Here is a 24,677-nt window from a genome sequence, read left to right as displayed (position 1 = left end):
AACAAGAGTTTAAACGGAAAGCCTAAACTTTAAATTACCTTTTAAACGAATAATTACGGTTATAGTAATTTTGTACGCTCTTCATATGATAACGCAGTTTAATGGTGCGGAACCTATAATAAGGCGCGAGCCCTATTGGCAACTAAATTAACTTGAGGCCCCGATGATGACCTAAATAGAACCTTAAAGGGACTAAATTAAGCAAATCTACCTATTTTTTCACGGAACCATCGGTTAACGTCTTTATCTTATAAAATCTACACCATTACTATCCTTAAGTACAGCATGGGTAATGGAATATCTCAAACATTTGCCCAAATATTTGTCCAGGAGATTAATTAAAGCGTCTGTCGCTAGCCTTATCATTGTCATAACAAAAATCGTTTGTTACAATAGTTGGCTCAGCTTTCATAAACAAAGTTCTTTCATTTTAATGATGTTACAGTCCTTAAAAATTCTGTGGCGTATTCATAAAACCTAAACATGTAAAAAAATATCATCTCTCTGTATAAACGTGATAAGGTTGATATTTCATTGCCACATTTCGATAAAGTTTACTTTTTATACTTTCTACGGCTACGTTGTGTTAATAATCAATTAATTTTGTATTCTATTTCTAGAGCTTTAAGGTTAAAAATAACTTGAGACAGTTTCGTAGCTATGCTTCGTAGAGGGAAGTGGTTTGGTAGGCGTTGCCTGTGTAGTATGTGGTGGTACAACATAGTCACGATTTTGTATGGAAATCAGCTTACGTACGCGTCGTCCGAAACAAGCTTTTCTTTTTCGTTCTCAATCATTTAAAAAAGGCCCATGGAACAGGAGATTTATATTTAGATAATAAAATCGATAATTAATTAAATTTGGTTAAAATTAAATATGGAATTTTGGTCAGTAGATCAGACATTTATGCATTCTATTTAGATATAAAAAAAAGGGATTTATTGCTTTTATTTGGGAGTGTTTTATAACTACATATATAATTAAACCGTAAGATATTTCAGGCCTGAAACATGTCTCTACATCATAGTCATGTATGGTCTGACTTATAGTAGAGTCACAGCTTATGGATTTGCAATTTTTTGAATTAAAAAATAAATACCTACTATTGAACACGCTATTTCGACCAGAAACGTTCTAGAAGTTTTTAATGTGCTAGCCATTAACTCATATAGTGCTCCAGTACAAGGTAAGCACTTATCAATAAAAAATTTAGGGTTCGTAGATTTTTCCTTATTATGCCATTACAATGCTTTATGGCAACAATGTGCTGCCACTGCTGTACAATGGTTGTTTAATCATACAGTAATATCGATATACGTGGAGACCGTAACAGTTTTTTAAGTAAAAAATTCTTTAGGCGCGTTTAGCTCGTTTTGGGTGAAAAAAAAATCATATAACTCTCGAAATCGTCACCGAAAGCTTTCCACGAGCTATATTATTATTAATGTATATTGTGTATAATTTAGGTATTTACGTTCAAATAGATTAACTTTCCACTTCTATCGGCGGTCCCCAAAAACTGCCCCGTATGTTCTTTTGTTCTATAAGTAGAAATAAACCACACTTACATGTCCTTGCGCGTCCATCGTATTGTTGGTCAGCTTGAGTTTACTAAACGAGACCGGGTTGGCTGTCCAATGGTGCCCAGGCGCTGGTGAATCAGGGTGCAGCATTAACCGACGTGGGGATTGTGGTTCTGCGCCTCCAGCAGCAGTCCAAGCGCCTCCCGCCCAACGCCAACGGCGTCTGCCCACCAAGGAGAGTTCGAGGAGAACGCAGTACTCTTCCCGAGGGTCGAGTCCGCTTAGGGATACGCGGAGGGACGGAAACATACGCCTGTGGACAAAATAAGTTAACATTTAACTGTTTTTCTTTATAGTAGAACGATGCTACGTTGATAACGATCCTACTACAGTGTCGTGCATAGAGGATACGCACAGGGTATGCAGATGATGATCTCCAGTACGAGTTATAATTACTTGAGGGTAGGCTTTTATAACTATTATAAAGCATATCCTTAAGTTTTTTAAAACTCGTACTGAAGATTTTCTTCATTTTATATCATCTGCATACCCTGTGCATACCCTCCATGCACGCCACTGTCCTACTACTATGATCAATAAGCTCTTATTATTGCGTCGTGTAGTGATGGCAGATCCGAGTGCCGTGTCGGTCGAAATACAGTTTTCACTAGCCCTTTTCTTACCGCGCTTGTCGTACGAGGCGGCTAAGTGAATATAACGGAAAACGGGCAGCTGCGGCCTCTTTGCTTCTTCTATAATCTACTGAGATCACCAACCCGTTTGTTTTGAAGAGGCCTTTAGTCGAGCAGTGAACTATTATAGCCTTTAAGGCTATTGATTGACTGTGATCAATACATTTGGTGATCCAATCTGGGATTTATTTAACCCAAAGTTTAAGCTTTGGAATCCAGAAAAGATATAACTCATGTGTTGTGGGCCTCTTGCCTGTGCGTAAACTTGAGTATTGGGGTTTTGGTTTTAAAATAAGAAGAGACGAGCTTAGACCGCGTAGGAAAATTCCGCAAGACATGTTATTAATTTCTCAAGGTAGGTATATTAAAAAATTCTACGCTGGCGAAGTTACTGGCATCCGCCAGTGTCAATATGTAATCCCTAACGAAATGTTCACAGATTTTACATACATGCTTAATGGTAATAAAATAGACAGACCATGATAATTTTATTAGAAAATCATACAATTCCATTTGACGTTGTGATAATACATAATGTAATTATCACCTTCGACTTTCAAGTCACTGCACCGGTGTGAATTTTATTGTAATAGGTACAATTAGGATGGAGGTAATACTGGTAATTAAGTATGGAAATTTCAAAACGGTTTCTTTTTATTTCACACTAATAAAAATTATTTTCGAAAAATAATATGTATAAAAATTGGTTTTTAGGTACGGGTTTTGAAGTCGGACGATCGTTCGGTTTAACTTTATCGTGCATTTTGAAATCAGTTTAATTTTTAATAATTTACATTTTAAGATTTTAGCACTTGTGTAATTTTACGCCTGTTGTGCTAAAACTTACTCTTTTTTGCCTGCTCTGGTCAGCGTGGATTTGAGTTACCGCAGTTCAAACTTATAGGTATGGTTAAGGAACTAATATTCACAATTTTCCACATAAGGAAATTGTAAATTAGTTTTACGTGGCATCAATCCTTTTAAATTGTATCTAAATACGCGTATCAAATTCTAACATAGGATAGTGGTATACACGCAAGGTGTTCCAAATTTGAATAAACATAAATAAAACAAAATTGAAGCTTCACTTAAAAAACTAACACTTAACAGTGTACAAAAGATAGCTTTGTGGGACAAAAGAGCCGATAATAAAATTACGACGACGACCCATAGATTCCACAGAGCCATAGACAAGGGTACCTATAGACAATGGTTGCATGTTTGTAAGTGTATTTTATCGTGCGTATAAAATATGTGATAGGAGTAAAAGTGTTGATCAATGAGGAATGGAGGGCTTTTGGCACCCGTTCGTGGGTCGCCACTCGTCATAAAGATGGCGCCTACTTATCAAAGGTAGAGGTATCGGCTGCCCGGTGGGCTTCTTAGATAGTATACGTCTTAGCGAATCATATATTATTGACTTTTTAATAGTGCACCGCTGATAGCGAATAGATATAGATTACTTAGCTGAACGTTTAAAATGATTGTCTATACAATTTGTTATCTTTAACCCATTAGGTATACCTACACTTTTTAGAGTTCCGTTTGCTTGTGGAACTATTATAGTTCTTCCGTCTTTCTGTATGCTTATATTTGTACACTATTGTAGCTGAAATTTTATTGAATTAAAAATACCTACTTATTTTCTTTAATTGTCACTGCTACCCTCTGCTTAGAACCAGAGCCAATAGAATGCGCTTAATCGGTTTAATATTTAAAAATAAAATAGTTTTCATATATCTGTCGTTATCGTCACATTGAAGCACACAAAAATAAATGAAACAATTAAAATAGGATAAAAGTATATTAAGTATAATAAGATGAAATTTTCTGTATTGATTTTTTAAAAATATGCATTAGACTTTAAAAAGTAACGGAAAATTGTGATAAGACATGTAAGAAACAATCCTTACTCTATTATAAATGCGAAAGTGTGTTTTTTTGTTTGTCCTTACTTTATGCCCTAAATAAGAAACCATATTAGCATAACCGCATTGCATTTTTTAACCGTTATAAACGTGGACGTAGAACTCAACTACAACTAGTTAACTATACTTACATTGCTGTAACAAAAACAATGACAAACTAAATAGCTTAGTATAATTTCCCCTTGTGACTTCATAGTCTCAGTCGGCCATCAAAGCTGCCGTTATCAGTGTCCAACTCGCGCAGTCATCCGTCATAACAGCGGTTATCAACCGCCTCGGAGACCGCTAATGCACACCGATAACGCGCCGACACACACACAATTAACAGCACACTAAATTAGCTTCCATTTAAACTTTACGACATCGGCTACCGCCTTACGTGATGCGATGCTGCGACGCTCGGTTAAGGATAGCGGCGGGGACAAACGAAATAGTTTGATTGGTTTTGAAACAACTGTTTAAGTAGGTATATAGGTGCATTGGAACTTTCTCTCAGTTTACACGTTATGATAATAATATAATTAACATTTATTTTCAGACGTTAACATCCATACATTGTTGCAACAACATAGTAATTTTTTTTTACTTAATCACTAAGTTAATCACTAGTTGAAATAATGAAAAAAAATCTAGCTTAGCTCACGTTAAGTTCGATTTGCACACAAACTTCAAACCCCTATTTTTCCTCTCACAGGATGAATTTTCAAAAGTCCTTTCTTAAACACGTTTCCAAAGTTATATTAGCTATTGGTTTCCCAAATTTCAACACAATCAGGCAGTCAGTCAGTATTAAATAACTTTGGGCTGTAAAAAGAGAAACCTAGTTTGTATAATTTGTTTTTACTACCTTAAGTACCTTCGACTCTTTAAATATATCCATACGTCAATTGAGGACTTTTTATAAATACACTTTCACAATTTTAATAACAATAATAACAACACAACCCACTTCTTATCTACAATTATAAATTCTTATTCTACTGCTTTTGTAATTTTTTCTGTATGTTTCTAACCTAAAAGAATTATAATAAAGGGATATGTATAATGGTATAATATCGTAAACTCTACTCGAATTTATTTAGATATAAATTATTTAAAAATTTCTTATTATATTACCTACAGCAACATAAAGCCTTCACTCTTAAAGTATCCGATAACAAAAATCCAGTATCCTTACGTCCTCGACAGTATTGACACACGTCCCAGGGTTGTTCAAACATAAACACTCAGTATAAACTCAAATATGTACTTTCAATACTCGTACCAGTCGACGCCTCGTGTTGACCGTACATCGACAAATCCCTTGCTACCGTTCGAGGCGTCCTTATCGAAACTTGTCCATTTATCGTCCCTTTTGAATGCGCCGACAAAGGTGACGATCGAAGCGCAAAATTTATGCGCAATAGCCCCCCCGGCAGAGCTTTTAAAAGCCTATTACAAACAACTGCCGCAGAGAGAAAACCTCTAGATATCTTCGATACTTACTTTTAATGCTACATTTATGGCCTGGCTATTGATACTTACTCGGCTAAGTTATCCCGCTGGTAATTAATATGACAGTTTTGTTTGAGTTTTGTTATCTTAAGACTGCTTATTAAAAGATTCATGTTAAAATTTTGTCATTTTTGCGCACGCGAAAAATTCGAAGCACAGACCTACGCACCGTAATTAATAACAACATTTACGGAGACAGGGAAAAATTTAATTATTTCGACCTCATTATGCACGAAATTTATAAAGCGATCGCTGTTAACGATTAACACGAAATAATATCAACTTTCATTACACCTCAAATAATAAAACTGTTAAGGGTTAAATTTACGAATTAACGATATTGTAGCAATCATAAATGGTTTGTTCATGTCGCTTTAACGATATGTTATACGTCAATGCAAATGAAATAAGGAGCCTATAAAAAGGGAGCGCCATAAAAGGCGGTGGAGGGTGCGCTAAGCCGCGGAGGCTTCGCCGGTGGGAAGGGGCTCAGCCGAATACAATGGGACCACCAAAATAGTGTTGAATAAAGTTTAGAGTGGGTCATAAATCGGTAACAACATGCCAATTGCCGCACGGAGGCGCTAACTGAGCGGGGCGCGGGAAGAAACCGCCACATCCGCTCTCGCATCCGCACTCGAAAACTTAGCTAAACGGACCGCGAATGCCATTTGTGCATGCGTATCCGCCTATTCACGTCCATACGCGTATCAACACTCCGTTGTGAACTTTTACCCATAGGTAAAACAACCTATAAAACAATCCACGAAAATTAAAAATGATCCCATCAAACTGATAAGTAATACAAAAGTTGGCTATATCCTCAAAAATTCTTATAACGGGTAAGGAAAATTGTGAAACAGGTTAACTTCTATTAACCATAACACTGCGACCATTAGATAGATAAAATGTTTGAGCAACTACAGTAGCTATATAAAATCGTGAAGTGGCATTAACATCACATCACTCGACGGAGCAGTAAAATTATCTATCCCTAACCTTCCTTCACGACTCCGAATTATCTTTACTACTGATTTCATGGTTGTTTTATCGCCAAGTTCAATGTTAAGGAGTAATGCGCTCGTTAATGCGACAACCACGTCCTTGTCTTCGACATCTGCTCGACTGCTTCATTCACTGAAGAATAAACAAGTTGTCTAACTCTTTCAAGTGGCCTAACTTTATAATAAGATTACTTGAACACCGACTTGGAAAATAAGAAAAGATGGGCAGGTTCCTCGATAAAGCAACTTAGATTGGAATTTTGAAATTCCTTGTTTTGTTAACCACTGTTTTTGTTATTTGGCTGTTTAGCGCGGGAATGCAGTCAGCATTCTTGGCACCTTTCCCCGAAGGCATGACTTGTATAGTAAGTATTCAATTCGTTTAGCGAGAGAACTATTCGGGGGGCTGCTATTTAATCACATCAGAAGAGATTCTTTGAAGAATCAGAGACACCAATATAGCTAAGCGAGTTTTTGAGCTAGAGTTGCACATAACTCGCAGAGCCAAGGGATTCAAGGTGTGGCAATGGAGCCCGCACTACAATCTTAGCGGGAAAGCTGATCGCGGGCGATCTGGAGACATCGAAAAAATCAGTTTTAAATACCTATGTTCAGTGATGCGGGATTTATTACTGGCTATTTTGCCCGGGTATTTTATACATCGGTTGAAATGAAGATGATAGCTAAAATTTCTATCGTAACATTATCAGTAAAAAATTACCGTTAACTTGAATTTAGCACTGAAATAACGTCTAAACGGATGAAGGGTTTTTTGGCCGCAACAAAATAAATAACGAAATAACGGTAACGAGTACAACGCGAAATGATTTTTATTGGAATCAGTCTGGCGATGTTTGATATTGTAGAGCTTTGTTACTGCCCATTTAGTTTCCTCTAGTTAGAGTCCTCGAAAAACTCCCTATAGCTATTCATTAGCGTCTATATGAGAGGTTCGCTCGGCCCAGATGTGAGCCTGGGTAAACACTCAAACACTCCTACTCTATTGTGTTGTACGTAAAAAATCGGACACCTGGATGTGTCAAATTGTTCGCTTGGAGGACTCTGGCACCCCGGCCCGTGAGAATCGCTGCAAGGTAAGCCTGCTTTGTTTTGTTTGTGATTAGCAATGTTGTGTCGATGTTTGTTGTTGACTTATTAACTAAGTACCGATCCTCCTTTTGCTTTCATTATTCAAGAATATTCTAGAATCTACAGATTTAATTTGTTGTTTTTTTTAAATCTACTTCGATTTCAATGACTTTAATAGATATTTGAAATATATGTAACTGCGATTTTAATTGTTTCATGAATTACAAAAGCTCATACCATGCCAAATAAATGCCAAACAATATTAATGATGGAGAGATACATAATAAAATAAAATCAATTCTGTAGCTCAACTAGAAAAATATTTATTTCAGAAAAGAGCAACTGTTGAGTTTCTCGCTAGCTTTTTTCGGTAAAAAAGCAGATTTCCTTACTAGAGGCAGAGGCCGAGAGAGAGTGTACTTAAAAAAAAAATTTGTGTATTTAAAAATATAAACCCTATTTTTTACATAGATTCATTATGTAATTTTGAATGTAAGGTCAAAATTACATAATGAATCTATGTAATCTATGGAATCTTGCTATGCAAACAGGAAACAATATTGCTATTAGTCTCATCTGGATACTACGTTGTTATTCCATCCGGCTTTGGGATCAGGCATTGATGAGAAACTACGGTATAAATACCCTGCTATTAAAATATAACCTTATCCAACCCTATATCAAAACATCATAGTTACATTTAAAGGGCGGTTCAGAGCAATTTGTTCTTGTAGCTGAAATGAACCTAATAATTTTGTATGCAAACAAGAGTCGTAAATATTTTCACAAACGTCCACGTAGTTGTTTCGTGATTTAAAAAAGAAAGACCACATGCTCCGTGGACTCGCCAGTCGCCTCTGCAAATACGAGTAGACTCGGAAAGACGCATGTAACAAAACAAATAAACCAATTTAGGGACGTTTAAAAAAACGTTCGGTATCGTACCGACGTAACTCGGGATTAGCATATTGATGGAACTTCTATCTATTTCTCTTTGTTTAAAATCAGCGACAGCACCTCAATCATAACGATCGTGACAAAAACGTTTTATCTTTCAGTTCAAGTTTTTGTTTAATCGACCGCTTTTTGCCCACTGCGGGCAGGTGGCAAAAAAAAAATGGATTTCGGAACATTTGGAACCGGGTGCACGTTTAAACAATTTTTCCGCATGTCAATAGGTTTTAGTTATATTGTTAAAAAATAGACAAGCATAAAGATAAATATATTAATGATTATAAATCGTAATCAATAAATAACATATCCTTTTGTAAACATCAAAGAGTTAATATTTACATTAATGGCGGAAAAAATAACTTGCAAACAAACTAACAAGGCCCGCTTGCAACAATAGCTAGAAATTATGTAACACGGGGTTTTTTAAGTTCAGGTTAAATGGTTAACATTTTCATTCTATATTGTGTTGCACCAATGATAAGAAACAGAGTTAGTCAACTCGGGATTTCTTTATTTTACGCTAGTAATATCGGTCCCGTAATATAATTCGCGCAAATATGAGTTAGTGACCTATGAATGAATGACTTTATGCGTCTCTTTTGCCCTACAACACTGTGTATTTCTGTCTCACGTTTTATATGTTTGGGTTATTTGAATTTTCGAAACTATGCCTACTTTAACTTTACTTTTTTGTGTAATTGCATTGTCAACTCGCCACCAAAAGGCTTTCTCATACTTGTCAATTATGTAATTACTAATTCTGAGTTAGTTGTTTAACTCTCCAATATTGGTAGGTAAAAACTAAAAAATTGGTGGGTATATCCCTAGGTTAGTCCCTAACACCTGGTTGCATAAGGCATAGTTGTTATTTAAACCCGTATTAGCAGCTAAATCTGAGTTAAAGAAAATAACCCTGGTTGCGGGCCTTAGGATAACAAAAATTTGTTGTTACCTATATAAAATGCAGAAACTAGCCAAGATTGACAGGTATGTAAATACCCAGTGCATCGGCTTATCGGCTTCCGATATTTTGTTCGATAAGTACTATTTTTATTACTAATAGTTCGTTTATTCATTACTTTACATGTGATTTCTAATTAAACCTATTGAATTCGTCACTGAAAAACAATATTTAACTTTTCTTACATTGATAAATAACAAAAATTAAGTACTCTGCATTTACTAAGTCTAAATCCAGACCCACCGAGACAAAAACTTAAGGTACGCTTATGAATAAAGCAATAAAACAAAGCAAAAATGATTTGAAACAATACGCGCCATGTCCGAACTCAGTTAAATAACGCCTAGTTAGATTAGAGCGACAGGCGTAAAGGCGACATGACGTCGTGCGACAGACAAAGGTCGCCTGCTGTGCACCTGCGACATGTTTATGTCCGTTTGCAAAATTTACTACTACCCCAAACACCGACTCTTTTGCGGAAATTAAAATTTTTAATCGCCCCGTCGGCGTCTTTACATTTTAAAGGCAGCGTTCGCCAATTGCATCCATTTCGTAATACGTTCGCAGATTATAAAATTGTCTTTTGAGATCACCGCCGCAATTAACTCTCGATCACGATTATCGGGTATCGAATTCGCTGGTGTTACGGCTTTAACGTGGAATAAATTTAGAATTTATATTAAATTGGTTATTCGAAATGACTAACGGGGGTTCTGAATCACATTTTTTTAAACTCATTCTAGTATGTAGAGCTTCTTTATTTTTAGATACTTTCACTCTACCTTTTCTTAGTCTTATTTTAAAACATTATTACTATACTATTTTTCCGTTATTCTTATTATGGTGACGGGTGGAATCAGAACACATTTGCTACTACTAGCATCTACTGAAATCATCAATCTATCTGTTCTGTTGTTAAACTGGGCAAACCCTTCTATGGGAATGCCTTTAGTCCAGGAATGGACGGTTTAATGTTTTTAATAATGATGATGATAAAAAAATTAAAACAGTTATAAACGATGTTTTAAGATCTACTACGTTCCGTGGCCAAAAAATTTTTATTGCTGAAACAGTTGGTAATATCATATCATGTAAGTTTATTGTATTGTAATATCATCCTATCAGTAACTATCGGGTTTTTGGGCGAGGGTGTGGTTATGTGGTAAGTGTATCCTATATTCTCGCTTATGGGTTCGTCTTGGAACACAGAGTATTTAGTGGGTGCAAGCCCAACGTAACCAAGTTTCCTCCACCGAAGTTGTATGCGTCAGGCATTCTGTATAAAAAAAAGCTATAATATTTTTATTTCATCACATGTTAGTTATAATAACCGGCATGGGATCGTCGTCTCAACACGTTCGTGATCAAGAAAATAGACAACGCTTATTTCTTAACTCCAGTTTTGTTCAGACCCAGGAATCAAACCGAGAAAGAGGTAGTTCGTATCCGTAGTCTTAGGAGTACCTACTAAGATTAACTAAGTCTGCTAATAATGGTAAAGGTATTTTTCCACATTGAAAAATACCTGAAAAAACTAATTGTACACATTCACATTGAAAAAAATATTTTTAGTGCATTCATCATCATCATCATATCAACGGTCCACTACAGAGCACGGGTCTCCTCCCAAAGCGGGAAGGGGTTAAGGCCATAGTCCACCACGTTGGCCCAGCGGATTGGCGGACTCAAACGCCTTTGAGAACATAATGGAAAAATCTCAGGCATGCAGGTTTCCTCGCGTTGTTTTCCTTCACCATTGAAGCAAGTGATAATTTAATTGCTTAAAACGCACATACAAAGTTAGAGGTGCGTGCTGGGATTCATTCATCAGCAATCTTTAATTTAGAATCCAAGACAGATCCAAGAGCATCGTAAATAAATATTTGTTTCTTGCAAAACACAAAGATATCCTGCGCGATCGAGATCGGAATCGCTTAGATGTATCTCATGTCGTTATCTAAATGATCTGTTGTCCGCATTGATCGGCGTCAAAAGGCGCATAATAGGCTTTAGATGCGGCCGGGAGATAAGCTTTGTCCACGCACGGCCGCAGTCCGCCCGCACTAAATGTCAACTAAATTACAGTATGTTTGTCGGTATCATGCTGGTATCTTCGCAATTTAAGGACAATCGCTTTGAGCAAAGGATCTGCCGGCGCCGGCGCTTGGATAGACTCTCCTCTTTCCCTTTTGTCTTTTGTACGATACTGCTAAGTTAAACTAATAAGTAATCTCTCTTTTTGTCTTTTATTTATAGTAGAATAGCGACCTGCTTTGGATGCAATGGTTAAGTACAGGGTGTCTCACTACTTAGTGATATATGAATAAGGATTACCCACGTATAGGTTAATTTAATAAGGATAATGATTCGACGCGCGATTTTCATCTAGCCAAATCTTTGAATTGCATGTCTATTCTTTATTATGATCTGCATGTATACTGCTTATAAACCTTACACTTGAATTGCTATAACTGCATTAAGTTCCGTTGAACACTTTAAAATTCTAAGCGAACAAACAGCGAGAGCTACTTTGTTTTATACCATGTAAAGATTTAGACTGCCTCGTTCTCTTGCCTAGGTTAATAGACGCAAATTCAGTAATCTTGTTTCTTATTTAACAATTACAGTGCTCTCTGTAGAAATTTGGTAAGGTTGAAAGCTAACAACTATGAAGTTCAAGAGTATCGATATTCGAAACGCACAATTCTTGTACTAAGGGTACGGATTATTAGGTTTTTTGCTGTTAGAATCGGCGGTTTATTTATCTTTTATCTAGCTAAGGTAGTACTAATCAAATTTAAGCGCATTTATAAACACATTCCATGAATTCCTGCATGACTGCAATGCAATGTTAATAGTGGTTGGCAACACCATTTTTTTTCTCTCAATATAAACAGTTACAAAACTGATGACTACATTTTTCATAAGTATATAAATTTTTAATGGCAACTTATAAGCGCTACTTCAATAAAATATGACAGCTAATGTGAATAGAAATCGTGCCCATAACGCGGCAAGATGCGCAGGCGCAACCCAGCAGTGGCGACTAGCGATCGCTCGTTAGCTCCCGCCCGCGCATAAATCACGCCGTTTTATGAGATCTTCCAATTTTTTAACTCCTCTAATGAAATGCGAGCGCAGTATGGGACCCGGCTAGCGACATTAAAAACGACAAACCATAAGGACGGACAGTTTCTAATTATAATTCTGTCAAAGCTGCGATATAGGGAAGAATTGATGATCACCTCAAAACGCGGTGATTTTTATCTGAGACAGAGATCTCTAAGATTGTGGAAGCTTGTTTTTTAATATCACAAAATCACAGCCTCCGAATCCGCATAATGGATAGGAAATATAAAAACATGATATCGAATTCAATAATAATGAAATTTCTCATACACAATATTATTAAAACTGTAGGTACTATTTCACTACCCTAAATCATCACTACACAAAGTTGATTTATTTTAAATAGTAGTATTGTGTTCTAAAAGTTCCGTTATTTAAACTCGGTTATGTACAGCTAACGGTAAAGCAAAACATCGTGAGGAAACCTGCATGCCTGAAAATTCTTCATAATGTTCTCGAAGGTGTGTGGAGTCCACCAATCCGCACTGAGCCAGCGAGGTGGACTGCGGCCTTAACCCCTTTTCATTGTGGAAGGAGACCCAACCCTGTAGTGGGCCGGTAATGGGTTAATATGATGATGGTGATGATGACGTACAAGTAACACAGAGTTAGCTAAACAGAATAAGAGTATTTTTCATGTCATATAATTCAATCCACGTTACTATAGGAATTAATTAGGCGACGAACTGAAAAAAGGAAAAAGAAAATTCACGATGTGAACTCGAAAAATACATTTCACTAGGTCATTAAATTACGAGTTAAAAAATATCCAATAAACGTATGCGATATTACATGCAAGCGATTAAATTACAACCTATTATTCGCTTACTCCGCTTTTTTCAAAGGATTAGAAAAGTATGTATGAAACTCGTTACAGATTTAAAAAACAAGCTTTTTATGAAATGGATGAAAAATTTGATGGTACTCACAAAACTTTCCAACTTTGCATAACATAAAATGTAGGCCACATATTAAATTATACTGCCTACCTACAAAGTACAATAATTATTTGTTCAAAATAATATGAAACAGTATCATTCAGTGAAAAAATCACTAAAATTAAAATAAAACAAAATCTGATTAGAATTTTAAAAACTGAGACAGTGGAAGGTCACCCACTCGACAAATCTACTGATAGATATTGAGATCGATTGAAGATTATTTTCCAATTAACATTCTGTTAAAATATAATAAAATTTCAATGAAATCTGGGTCAACAAAAACCTAAATTTGAGGCACTTTTAAAGCTAGTATGACAAAAACTGCACGACACGACAAGCATTGGCTATATAGAGAGCCAATGCTAATGCTAAAAGATGCAGATGGTTCCCCACAACCACCTGGTCCAGGACTGTGTCTAAAGAAATGACGACCCTAGGTCTAATGCCGCATTAAGTGGTAGGGGAATGATGATGAATTTCCAAAGTTATACAAATTTCTTCTTAATTAGTTTAAGTGTTTTGTCAATATTGTATAATTGACAGCTTTATAATGGTAAACAAATATATATCAAGATAAAGCAGACGACAGACTTGGCTATATTTCGCTCCCAAAGGCTCACGCCTGATATGACCCAAGAGTCCCAAAACCGCAATAATTGATTGATGAATGTAGAAAATGAAGATGGATAAAATTTCAAAAGCTCTACCAAAAATACTTATAGAAGTTTAGTTTTTTGCTCATGTCGCCACCTACTTATGGCCAGCTCTTCTTTATTTGAGAATATCTTTATCGTATTCAACTTCAAACGTTAACTTAAATCTTTTGTCTAATTACCTCAACTCATATCTTCGCGGAATACAGCGGAATCGTTTGCCAGTAGCGAGTTGCAAGAATCATCAATCGGTTCATCCATCAAGCGCAGGATCTCCGCCCGCCGAGCGTAAAGCCGCTATACCTAGAACCGACTCATCTCTATGGATAACTGGGAACGTATGTAGCTGTCTCAGAGGCGATTATTGCGAGGCGGAAGTATGGAGCGGCGCCTGTATTTTTAGGAAGCTTTTCGAGGAAGCGCCAAAGCGATTTAAGGAGTACTACACGCGAGATATAATTATTATGACGCTTTTGTTTAATATATACTCGACAGCAGTCTGTTTGAATCAACGCAAAAGATTAGTCTACTTTTGTACATGTAATGCTCCATCTGAATTGCGCACAATCAAAAGTTAACGCATACACTAAAAAAAGACTGTCCTCAAGAAAACTTAGCTTTAAGTGAAATTTGTATGTATCTCATCTAGCCTTTGACTCTAGCAGTAATAATTCTGACCATTGTCCTTGCTTTTGCTGGTATTTATTAAATTAAAATCTTCAAAAACTTCTTTGTTTAAAATAGAGCGTTCGTTTTCAAGTTGACGAATACATAGGTTTGTTTTTATACCATCTTACCATAATGAAAAACCACAATCTATGAAAGGGACTTTATAAAAAAACTGGAATTATTCAATTGATTCCGTAGTTATCGCCTTTAATCGTTCCATAATTATCGCGCCTTAGGAACTCAGAAATACTCAAACACCGTTATACTAATCGCACATCGCAAGGTTGATCGCAAACTGCCGCAAATACAAATTAAAAAGCAATTGCATCTTATGTAGTAGCGTTACATATATAGCTCTGGGAAATACGTTGCTTAAGCATGGGACAGCAAATTAATCGTAAATTCATTTTCACATTTAATTTCCATTTTCAAATTGAAATTGTAATTCAAGAATGTTTTATTCATGTATACAGGCACGTATGAAAAGCGTTCATACATACAACATGTCACCACTAATTTAAGGTGATGGTGAGTTAACAACTATCATAAGACTGGCGAATGTGGAAGTTTCAATCAAGTGAGTGTCTACTGCGGAAAGCTCGCGATAATAGGTTCTAGCTTTTAGTTAGCTGTAAACTTGAAAGACAGTTGTGGGTTAAGAGCGTGTCTTGAATTCGGAGGCTAACTGCGCTTTAATGTGCGATCAGCTTATATTGCGAATTAGAGTGGCAGAAGAGTTCAGACGCGCCGACAAAGAGGCCGCCGCACGCGATGCGCACCCGATTCACAATTAAGCCCGCGTGTGTTAATTGAAATTAATTCGGATCGTGTGGAGCAAGCAGACGAGCGGCTTTGCTTTTGAAATTATTGTTACTCCGCCGAACAGACAGAAATCTATACTGTTTATATGTGACTCGAAGATTTAAAATATGAAGTAATTATTAACGCAAAAAACTTGTAAGCCAATGGTATTATGAAAACTGGATTAATCAATAACGCGACTTAAAAACGTGTGCGCAATGTTAAACCTTTGTAAATGAAAGTACCGCTTCGTCTAGCTGAACTTATGTCAAGATCAGTTCAGCAGGAGAGTATAATTAAAATGAAACGAACAAATATATATAACTAATTTAGATAGTTTGATATTAAAAATCTAAAGTTTATAAAAACGAAAGTTTGCTCAAAAACTTCTGAAAAAATTTGGAGTGGAGATAAATTATACGCTGGATTAACACGTAAGCTGCCTTTTATCCCGGGAAAAGTACGGTTCCCGCAGGATTAATGAAAGCCCCGTACAAAGCCGCGGGAAAAAAAGTGTGGTCTGTTTATAAAATAAGATGCTTGGAAGCAGTATCATAGATTTCCTACATTATAACTCCTCACCGGACTGTAGAGTTGACGTCACAAAGATATATTGAATTTTGAGACAAACGACTACAAACTTGCAATCAACTGTTCCGTCATATGCAATAACACATAAGGACAAGTGGTTCCAGTAGGTACCAAATAGTTTACCACCATGAGCAAAGTAACTCCAGTCAACTTGAAAGAACAAAATTTTATTTAAAATAAGCAACTCAAACCTTAAAGTAACTTTTGTAGGTTCCAGGCCGGTAGGACTGTAGCACCATACCTACTGTACCTCCGATGATCTTCATAATATCCACACCAATTAGGCAATACACCCTTTCAAATGAAAAAAATCATAACGATTCTTAACATTAATATAGAATAATTATGTAAGATATAGTAAAATAAAATGCTTCGAATCGATAAACTCTCTTATTTTGAAGATGATTAAAAATTGTCGATTTGCTTTTTTTATTGCAAAGGATATCGCATGCATTATTTGTGTGAACACAAGGAAGTATTTTTTGGCAAAAAAAAAAAACGAAAGGCGGTAATATTCTCATCAGTTTAAATGATTGTGTTATTGGCTGCCGAGTTATGTTTATATATTTATGCAATAAGATTTTGAGATTAAAATGCGAAGTCATTCCGTTAATTAATTATACCTACCTTGGCGATCTTTTAATTTTTTTCTTTAAATGTATAATGCTTCATGATGTGCAATGTTAACTCGAAATTTGTATCATAGCTTTTGTATTATTACGTCTGAAAAGGTTAATTGAATTGACACCAAAAAGTCAAAATATAGCATTGTGGTGAAATCGTTGCATTTAATTGGCATTCGAAAGCCCAGTGTTTAAGTGAAGCGAAAAATAACGTGATTCGAAGAAACGAAAATTAAACAATTAATAACTTATAATGGCGATGCAAGAGAATGTAATGATTTACCTCTAAACAGAAAAAGGAAAAGGGGAAAATAATACAGGATATGAAAAGACGACATGAGGAAATATAGTACAAGTAACTTGGAATAAAGTAGCACGTGATAATTCAAAATTGAGAGTTACTGATGTATGTAAGTTATTAGATAATATTCTGATAGTAAAATGGATTTACTGAATGTTAAGGTAAGAAGGAATCGTCTGCGAATTGTTTGATTGCAGTTATGTTCGACCACTGTTCAGAGTGCTTTTCCGCTAGTTTTTAAATTTAAGGTTTTTCAAAAGGTTGTAAATTACGCCCTTTTTAAATAACGTGTAACGCATGAGTCCGGAATGTATTCCAGAACCTTTCAGAGAATTTTCTATTCGGATTCAGACTTGTTTTAATAACATTTGAAGGCCGATTGGCGCAGTTGGCTGTAACCATGCTTGACCCCAAGGATCGATTTCTACAATGTTGTACAAAAATGTTTGTGTGATGAAATATTGTTTTAGTGTCTGGGTGTTTATCTGTATTTTATAAGTATTTATGTATATTCATCCGTCGCCTTAGTACCCATAACACAAGATAGGCTTACTTTGAGACGAGATGGTGATGCGTGTATTGTCATAATATATTTATTGATTGATTTGTTACCGGCCCACTTTATAAACCACTGGCTCCTCTCGGAAAGAGAAGTGTTTAGGCCATAGTCCACCACGCTGGCCAAATGCGGATCTATAAATTTTCAACTGCGTCAATCAGCCGTCAAATTGTAATTGTTTGTCGGCTGACTGGCGCAGCGACGCTGCTTTGTGAGTCAAAGGCCGTGGGTTCGATTCCCACAACTGGAAATTGTTTTTGTGATGAACATGAATATTTTTCAGTGCCAGGGTGTTTATCTGTATATTATAAATATTTATGTATCTATTATTCATAAAAATGTTCATCAGTCATCTTAGTACCCATAACACAAGCTATGCTTACTTTGGGGTTGGGTGTGTTGTCGTAGTATATGTATTTATTTATGATAATGATTAGGTGTAATTGATAATTATTATTTCAAAGGAAAAAAAAAGACCTAAGAGGCGTTTAAAAAACATAGCAAATTTTCACCCCAATCGCTGATCGCTTGCAACACATCGGGTGTCGGCGGGTGATCAAGGCGATTATACCGGGAATCATGTAACGTGTCGGACTCAAACGCGCCGCGCCCGCGTCACCACAATTAGCGATGGCGGGTGACACTCTATTGACATTGACCCTTAGTTACATATTTCAGGGAAGTATGTGTGATGTCGGTTCGTCAATTTACGCCGATCAGTTGACGCTGAAATCCTTCCCACAGTGTTTTATTCCAATTATTCCATTGCGCTGGTGTATGGATCATTTAAGATTTCCCAAGAATTAGAGAACTGTGAGGAAGTATGATATTTATTTATTTTTTGAAAATAGCAACTGCTGAGTTGAAAAGAGCAACTGCTGAGTGAAAAGAGCAACTGCTGAGTTTCTTGCCGGCTTCTTCTCAGTAGAATCTGCCTTCCGAACCGGTGGTAGAATCACTACAAACAGACAGACTTGACGTTTCAAAAGTGCTTATAGTAGGCCTACTTGAAATAAATGAATTTTGAATTTTGAATTTTTTGAATTTTGATATCATTGGGCACAGACTGATGTAAGTGCTCCTTGTAAGGGGGATGTATATCCTGTCTGTTTGGATGCTTCAGCTGTGGCTAGTTACCCCCCTACCGACAAAGTACCGCTAAGCGATTTTGGGTTCCAGTAAGATGTAGCGTAGAAACCATTTAGGGATATGGGTTTAATATAACTATCATACAGGTTAGCCCGTTACCATCTTACACTGCATCATCACTTTCTGCTGCGAAGATTTTAATCCACTTACATTTAGTGGTGCAAAAGAGTCCGTTCCACAAAGTTGAACCGGTTGAAAGCAGTGATAAACGCTTTGTAGAAGGTAACTTCAATTTGTTTATTGCCACAGAACAAAGCTACAGTATCTGGTTTAATGCGAAAGGAAATTAGTGAAAATACCCCGGTGAAAACTTCATCATTACGCTGTGCTATATTTGCTTTAAGCTTGCAAATATTACACCATGGCCGTAACAAAGCTCTTTTTGTTGAATCATATAAAATTAGACTAGGAAAGATTCATCACGCATTTTTTTCATATAAACTTAATCGTGATAAACAACATTGTTCTCACAAACCAAGAGTGGGCTGCAATGACACCCAAGTGACACTTTTATTAGAAAATCGTGGCAGTACTTGCGCATATCGTCACCCATCACTTTAATCAACCTAGCTTGTGAGATCCGTATTAAGGAATTCATATCCTTTGCCAAAGAGTCAGGGTTGAAAATGAATTTTGGTGTCGATTTTCAAGGTAAGTTAAATTGTATGCAAGGGATTTTAAATTATATGTGGTTGTTACACAGTTGTTAGTTGCTTGTATGTAGGATGCGTGGGTAAAAGACAATGCACGGTTTCGGTAGCGGGTGGCAGATAGACATCGTGTCGTGATCCCGCGATGCGGTGATCATATCGCGCGCACGGGTGGCTCTCGTCGACAATCGGGATTACACAGCCACGACTTGTACAATATCTTTTACGAAACTAGGGAAAGATAGACATGAGTACATAATGATTTATCTATCTATAATTTATCTTTTCATACTTCAATAAACAAGGGAGCTTTTAAAATGATTAAGGATGCAGTTTGACCTGTATCTTCTTTAAATGCATTCTTGTTATTCTTGTTTTGTTATATTATAAATACGTAAGTATGTTTGTTTGTCCTTATTTTACGCCCTTACTAAGCAACCAATCGACATAATTTTATAGCATTAGTGAGTTAGTTAAAATGATGGAGAGTAACATAGGTATCGTAAACGAGGTATGAGTTAGGTATTGAATGTTTAAACGATATGAAAAATATTGTGTTTGCTGTCGTCATTGCTATCTTAATCAAATACACAGACCAAAATTTCTAATCTTTCGTCTGTGGTCTTATACTGAAAAAAATAATATATGACAGTAATAAATGCAGTTAGATTACTTACTGAGTAAAACAATTGGACTGCGCTTAAGTTACTACCTACTATTTAATCCTTAATATTATAAATGCGGAAATGTGTTTGAAACTTAGCAACTAAACAAATTGATTTTTGGCCAAGAGTTAATTGAGAAGACGGAGAGTAATAGCTACTTTTAGGCCCTGAAAAACAATCGGTTCCCACGGAATTTGTAAGAACCGTTATAAACGCGAAAGAACGCGGTCAACAGCTAGTAATAAATATTCTAATGAAAGCTAGAGGATCAAAATAGTTCCTTTATCGTAAAATCCATGGAAATAACTCGGACATCATACTGCAGACGGATATCTTTGTAAATATCCAGGGGTTATTTGCATTTTTTGAGTATTTTGTTGCAGTTTCTTTGGACAAATGATCTGGGCGCGATACCGTGGCGCCGGCCGGACCGCATTTACATAGCATAGGGACCATTGCCGGCCGCGAGGATAACATCTCGTTGAAATCCTAAACGTGGATGCGTAACGGCTTCTTGAAAATTAAGTTTGAAGTTTATCTCCACCTCCTCCTTTATATTATTGAGGTGTAAGAACGAGGCAATAATTATTTTCGTTTTTAAACGTTTTGTTGTTATCTCTTTACCGATTTCATCCTTGTTTAGGGTCTCTAAAAACTACTTCGTTAAATTAAAAATATTCTCAAACTGCAGCTCTTATAGAAAAAAAATATGAAGGTGTTTTCAACAAGGTAGGTTGTAAGTTGCTGATATACTCCAGAGTTCCAAGTTAATTGAAAAACGATAAAAAAAATCTATAAATACAAATATTTTAATAGATATTTATTTTAACGATCTCTCCATGATCTCTTCATGATGACGCGCAGTTTGCGACCATGCTTTCTGAGACCAAAGCCGTGGGTTGGATGCCCACTACTAGAAAATGTTCGTGTGATGAGCATGAATGTTTTTCAGTGTCTGGGTGTTTATTATGTATACTTATTCTAAATATTTATGCACATTATTCATAAATATATTCTTCAGTCATCTAAGTACCCATAAAACAAGCTACGCTTACTTCGGGGCTAGTTTCCGATATTTGTGTATTATATATTGATTTTATTTAGTATGATCTCTTTCTAAATAAGTACCTACTTAAAGTTTTGGGATTTGATGCATTATACTACTAAAATAAATCACGTTATTATTACGTTTACGTTATTATGTAAAGATGTCTTATAGTTATATTATTAAGTGAAACAATTCCCAAATCCCGTAAGTTATCAAAGGGTACCAATCTGCATAAAAATGAAATTTAATAAAACACGGGACCGTAATAATATATAAAGCTGTTTGTACCGTCGCTACATGTACGTGCCCAAATTTTAATGACAATAACTGACGTGAACAGCGCCCGCTTCTCCTAATGACGAGGGATTCTAGGAGACGGACACTATGGAGTTATGAGCACACACTCGACTTTATTATGGACAGTACGTGAACGTTGTGGATAATGTGACTTTCCATCATATAGGTGCTGTGATTTAAGGGTAAAATAAAAGAAAGTGTTGCCCGTCCAAAGTATGTGGACAAAAGTACAGAAGAGTAAGAGCACTGATTTTAAAACAAAAAGTGTGTAATTATCGAATTATCATAGCACTTCACATCGCACTACAAGTAAAATTTTACAATTGAAATAAAAAACTTTGTGAATCAAGCTTTAACGGATTAACAGATTTAGAGGAAATTTAAAAACAGATAGACTATGTTTTGGATTTAAAGTCAAAGAATACTTTTTTTAAAGAGTGAATACATGTATAAAGATAAAGCATAGAATTATGAACATACAGAACCATCATTCATATTTTATTGCATTTCTTTTTGGGGATAATGCACTGGCATTATCCCCAAAAAGAGTTAAACTTGCGATAGGAAACTAATTAATTTAACACTTAAGTGGATTTTAACTCAAGTTTATAATTGCTAATATGTATTAAAGCAGGTCGGTAGAGAATTACATTCCTTGCACGTAGTCGTTAATCACAATGATGAATCCATAATATAATCAAGTGGATAATTGTAATGTGACAAAAATGTCGTCTCGAGGCCGTAACCTTTATCGTTTTATCAGCATATTACAAGTTGTTAGCAAACAGCCTCGGAGTCCGTGAGAATGATTCCCGACTTCCACGTAACATGGGTTAAACGCTTGTATCGGTAGATACCGATCTAACCTGGGCTCCTTGGCGCCATAAAAACAAAACATCACTAACACGACCACTTTCTTCCCTAAATTATTCGAGGAATTTACGACGATTCGACCGACAAAAATGTTATAATCTAATGAGAAATTATCATCAAGGGTCGCGGCAAAAAAGGAATCGTGCGTCGCTCGCTGATGTTCAGTCCGCACATTTTTTATGTTCTAAATTCAATTTATTGTTTTCGTATTAGCCTTTTTTTGGTGGGCCGATTGTTTTAGGCTGAGGCGCGGGAGCCGATGACGTTGCGTTTTAGACTATCTTAGTTTGATGCATCGTCCGTGTTGGACGTTGTACATTGCTAGTGTATCCTGCATTCGCGTCCAGTCACGGCGTTTAATGGTTGCGATGTAAGATGTTTTTCTGTGGTTCCACGAGCTAATCGAGGGTGGGTGCGCGTTCTCTGGAGACATTGCGATATGATCGCTCAGTGGCGACGGCAGCTTGGCGCGTGCTTCGGATTCCGGCCCCTTCGCCCCCTCGATAGAGCATTACCCATTACTTACGATGACGTTACGCTTTTTATACCAACGACACAAATCTTACGTCATCTAAGCCTTTATTACGCTAAACGACTTCAATCAACTCTTGAGTCGCACAAACGAAATCTTTTTACGGATATTACGACTTTATAGCGTGAAGTTGAATTAAGCAATTTATGTTTATAATGCTTTTAACTTTATATCTAATAAACTAATAAATTTTAACTTAAATTACTAATATCATAGCCTACTTCATTTTTATCAGTATTAAAACCAAGATACAAACCATGCTGTCGTTACTGGGTAGTGACATATCTTAGTTTCTCTCCGAGCGTTTTTAGCCGAGGCTATCTCCCGATCTCAGCTATTGCAGCGATTTGATAAGTGAAATACTGCTGTCAAATTTTCAGGAGACAGTGAAGAGTGATGAGTGGTGCCTGTAGGGGAAGCGGCTGAGACTCGGGCTGTCATAATCTGATTATTAGTGCTGCGAGGCTGGGCGGGGCGCGCGGCGGGCGGCCGGCGGCGCCGCAGGAGGTCGGCGCCCGCACGCCTCCCGCTCGCACGCGTGCACAGCCTCCCTGGTCGGAGAGGGACGGCGCGCGACCCACGCATCACGCAGGCGACAAACGACCCGTGGTAAAACAAAAGGAATGCTGGCTGAGACGCTTTGAGGCGCCGGCGCCGCTCCCCGCGCTCTAATCACCCATTTTAATTACGACACAGATCGAATCAATTAATCGGTATTTCTGTTAAAACAAGCGCCGGGGCGACCCTGCATCCTTCCGCGATGTGAAATCACGGGATGACTGATAAGATCAGATGTTTATCTTACAAGTTTCCGACGTTACGTTGCTAAGCAGCTTTAAGACGGATGAGCTTTGGGACTGAGATGCAGCCTATGATGGCAGCGGGCTAATCTTTTAGAGATATGGGTTTCTACGCGACATCGTACCGGAACGCTAATCGCTTAGTGGCACGACTTTGTCGGTAGCGACGGCCAATGCCTCCCACGAGATCAGAGAAAATTCAGAAATGATGAATACTTAAATTGTCCCTACCGGGAATCAAACCAAGGACCTTCGACCACAGCGCATCTAAAACCGTTTCCCACACGTTTTCCATTACAGAGTAAAGTGAACGGTTTTTTTGAGTTTCCCGGGGAATCGGGCAATTTATATAAATGCTATGTTTACATGCCATAAGAAAACTAGAATACTTCAACAATTAACCTATCAATAACTTAAATTCCGCCGCATACAGAATGCGTTCCCGACGACTGTAATTTGGCCTCATAAAAGATTATAATAAACAGTTGACATAACCTTGTCAAGATGTCTCGTTTATTTATCATTAAATTTAGGGAACATTTATGAAAAAAAAATTATATAGCTTTAATGGTAATAATTAATAATTCTTTAGTAGGGAATTTACAATAAAATTTTTTTTTTATCGTACTTCAAATAACATCGTCCATTTAAATAGGTACCTACGCCCAGTCAGGAACTTTTTTTTTCAAAGGCTTCAGTAGAGACAGTCGTTTTATTCTGACATGAGAAATCAAACTATGCAACTAAGTAT

At 36.7% G+C, this 24,677-nt stretch overlaps 1 protein-coding gene across 1 annotated transcript in view; it reads right to left on the bottom strand.

The window, feature by feature from the left end:
- Positions 1-24,677, bottom strand: part of LOC120624774 (T-box transcription factor TBX6) — a 51,031-nt gene that overhangs the window by 17,058 nt on the left and 9,296 nt on the right. Inside the window, exon 3 of the mRNA XM_039891502.1 lies at positions 1,569-1,836. Coding sequence (XP_039747436.1) covers positions 1,569-1,836 — 268 coding nt within the window. The remainder of the gene's footprint in view (positions 1-1,568; positions 1,837-24,677) is intronic.

The sequence above is a fragment of the Pararge aegeria genome, chromosome 6, assembly GCF_905163445.1.
Source record: "Pararge aegeria chromosome 6, ilParAegt1.1, whole genome shotgun sequence".
NCBI classification, from domain to species: Eukaryota; Metazoa; Arthropoda; class Insecta; order Lepidoptera; family Nymphalidae; genus Pararge; species Pararge aegeria.
Note: the sequence above shows the minus strand (reverse complement) of the source record. Positions and strands in the feature narration are given on the sequence as shown.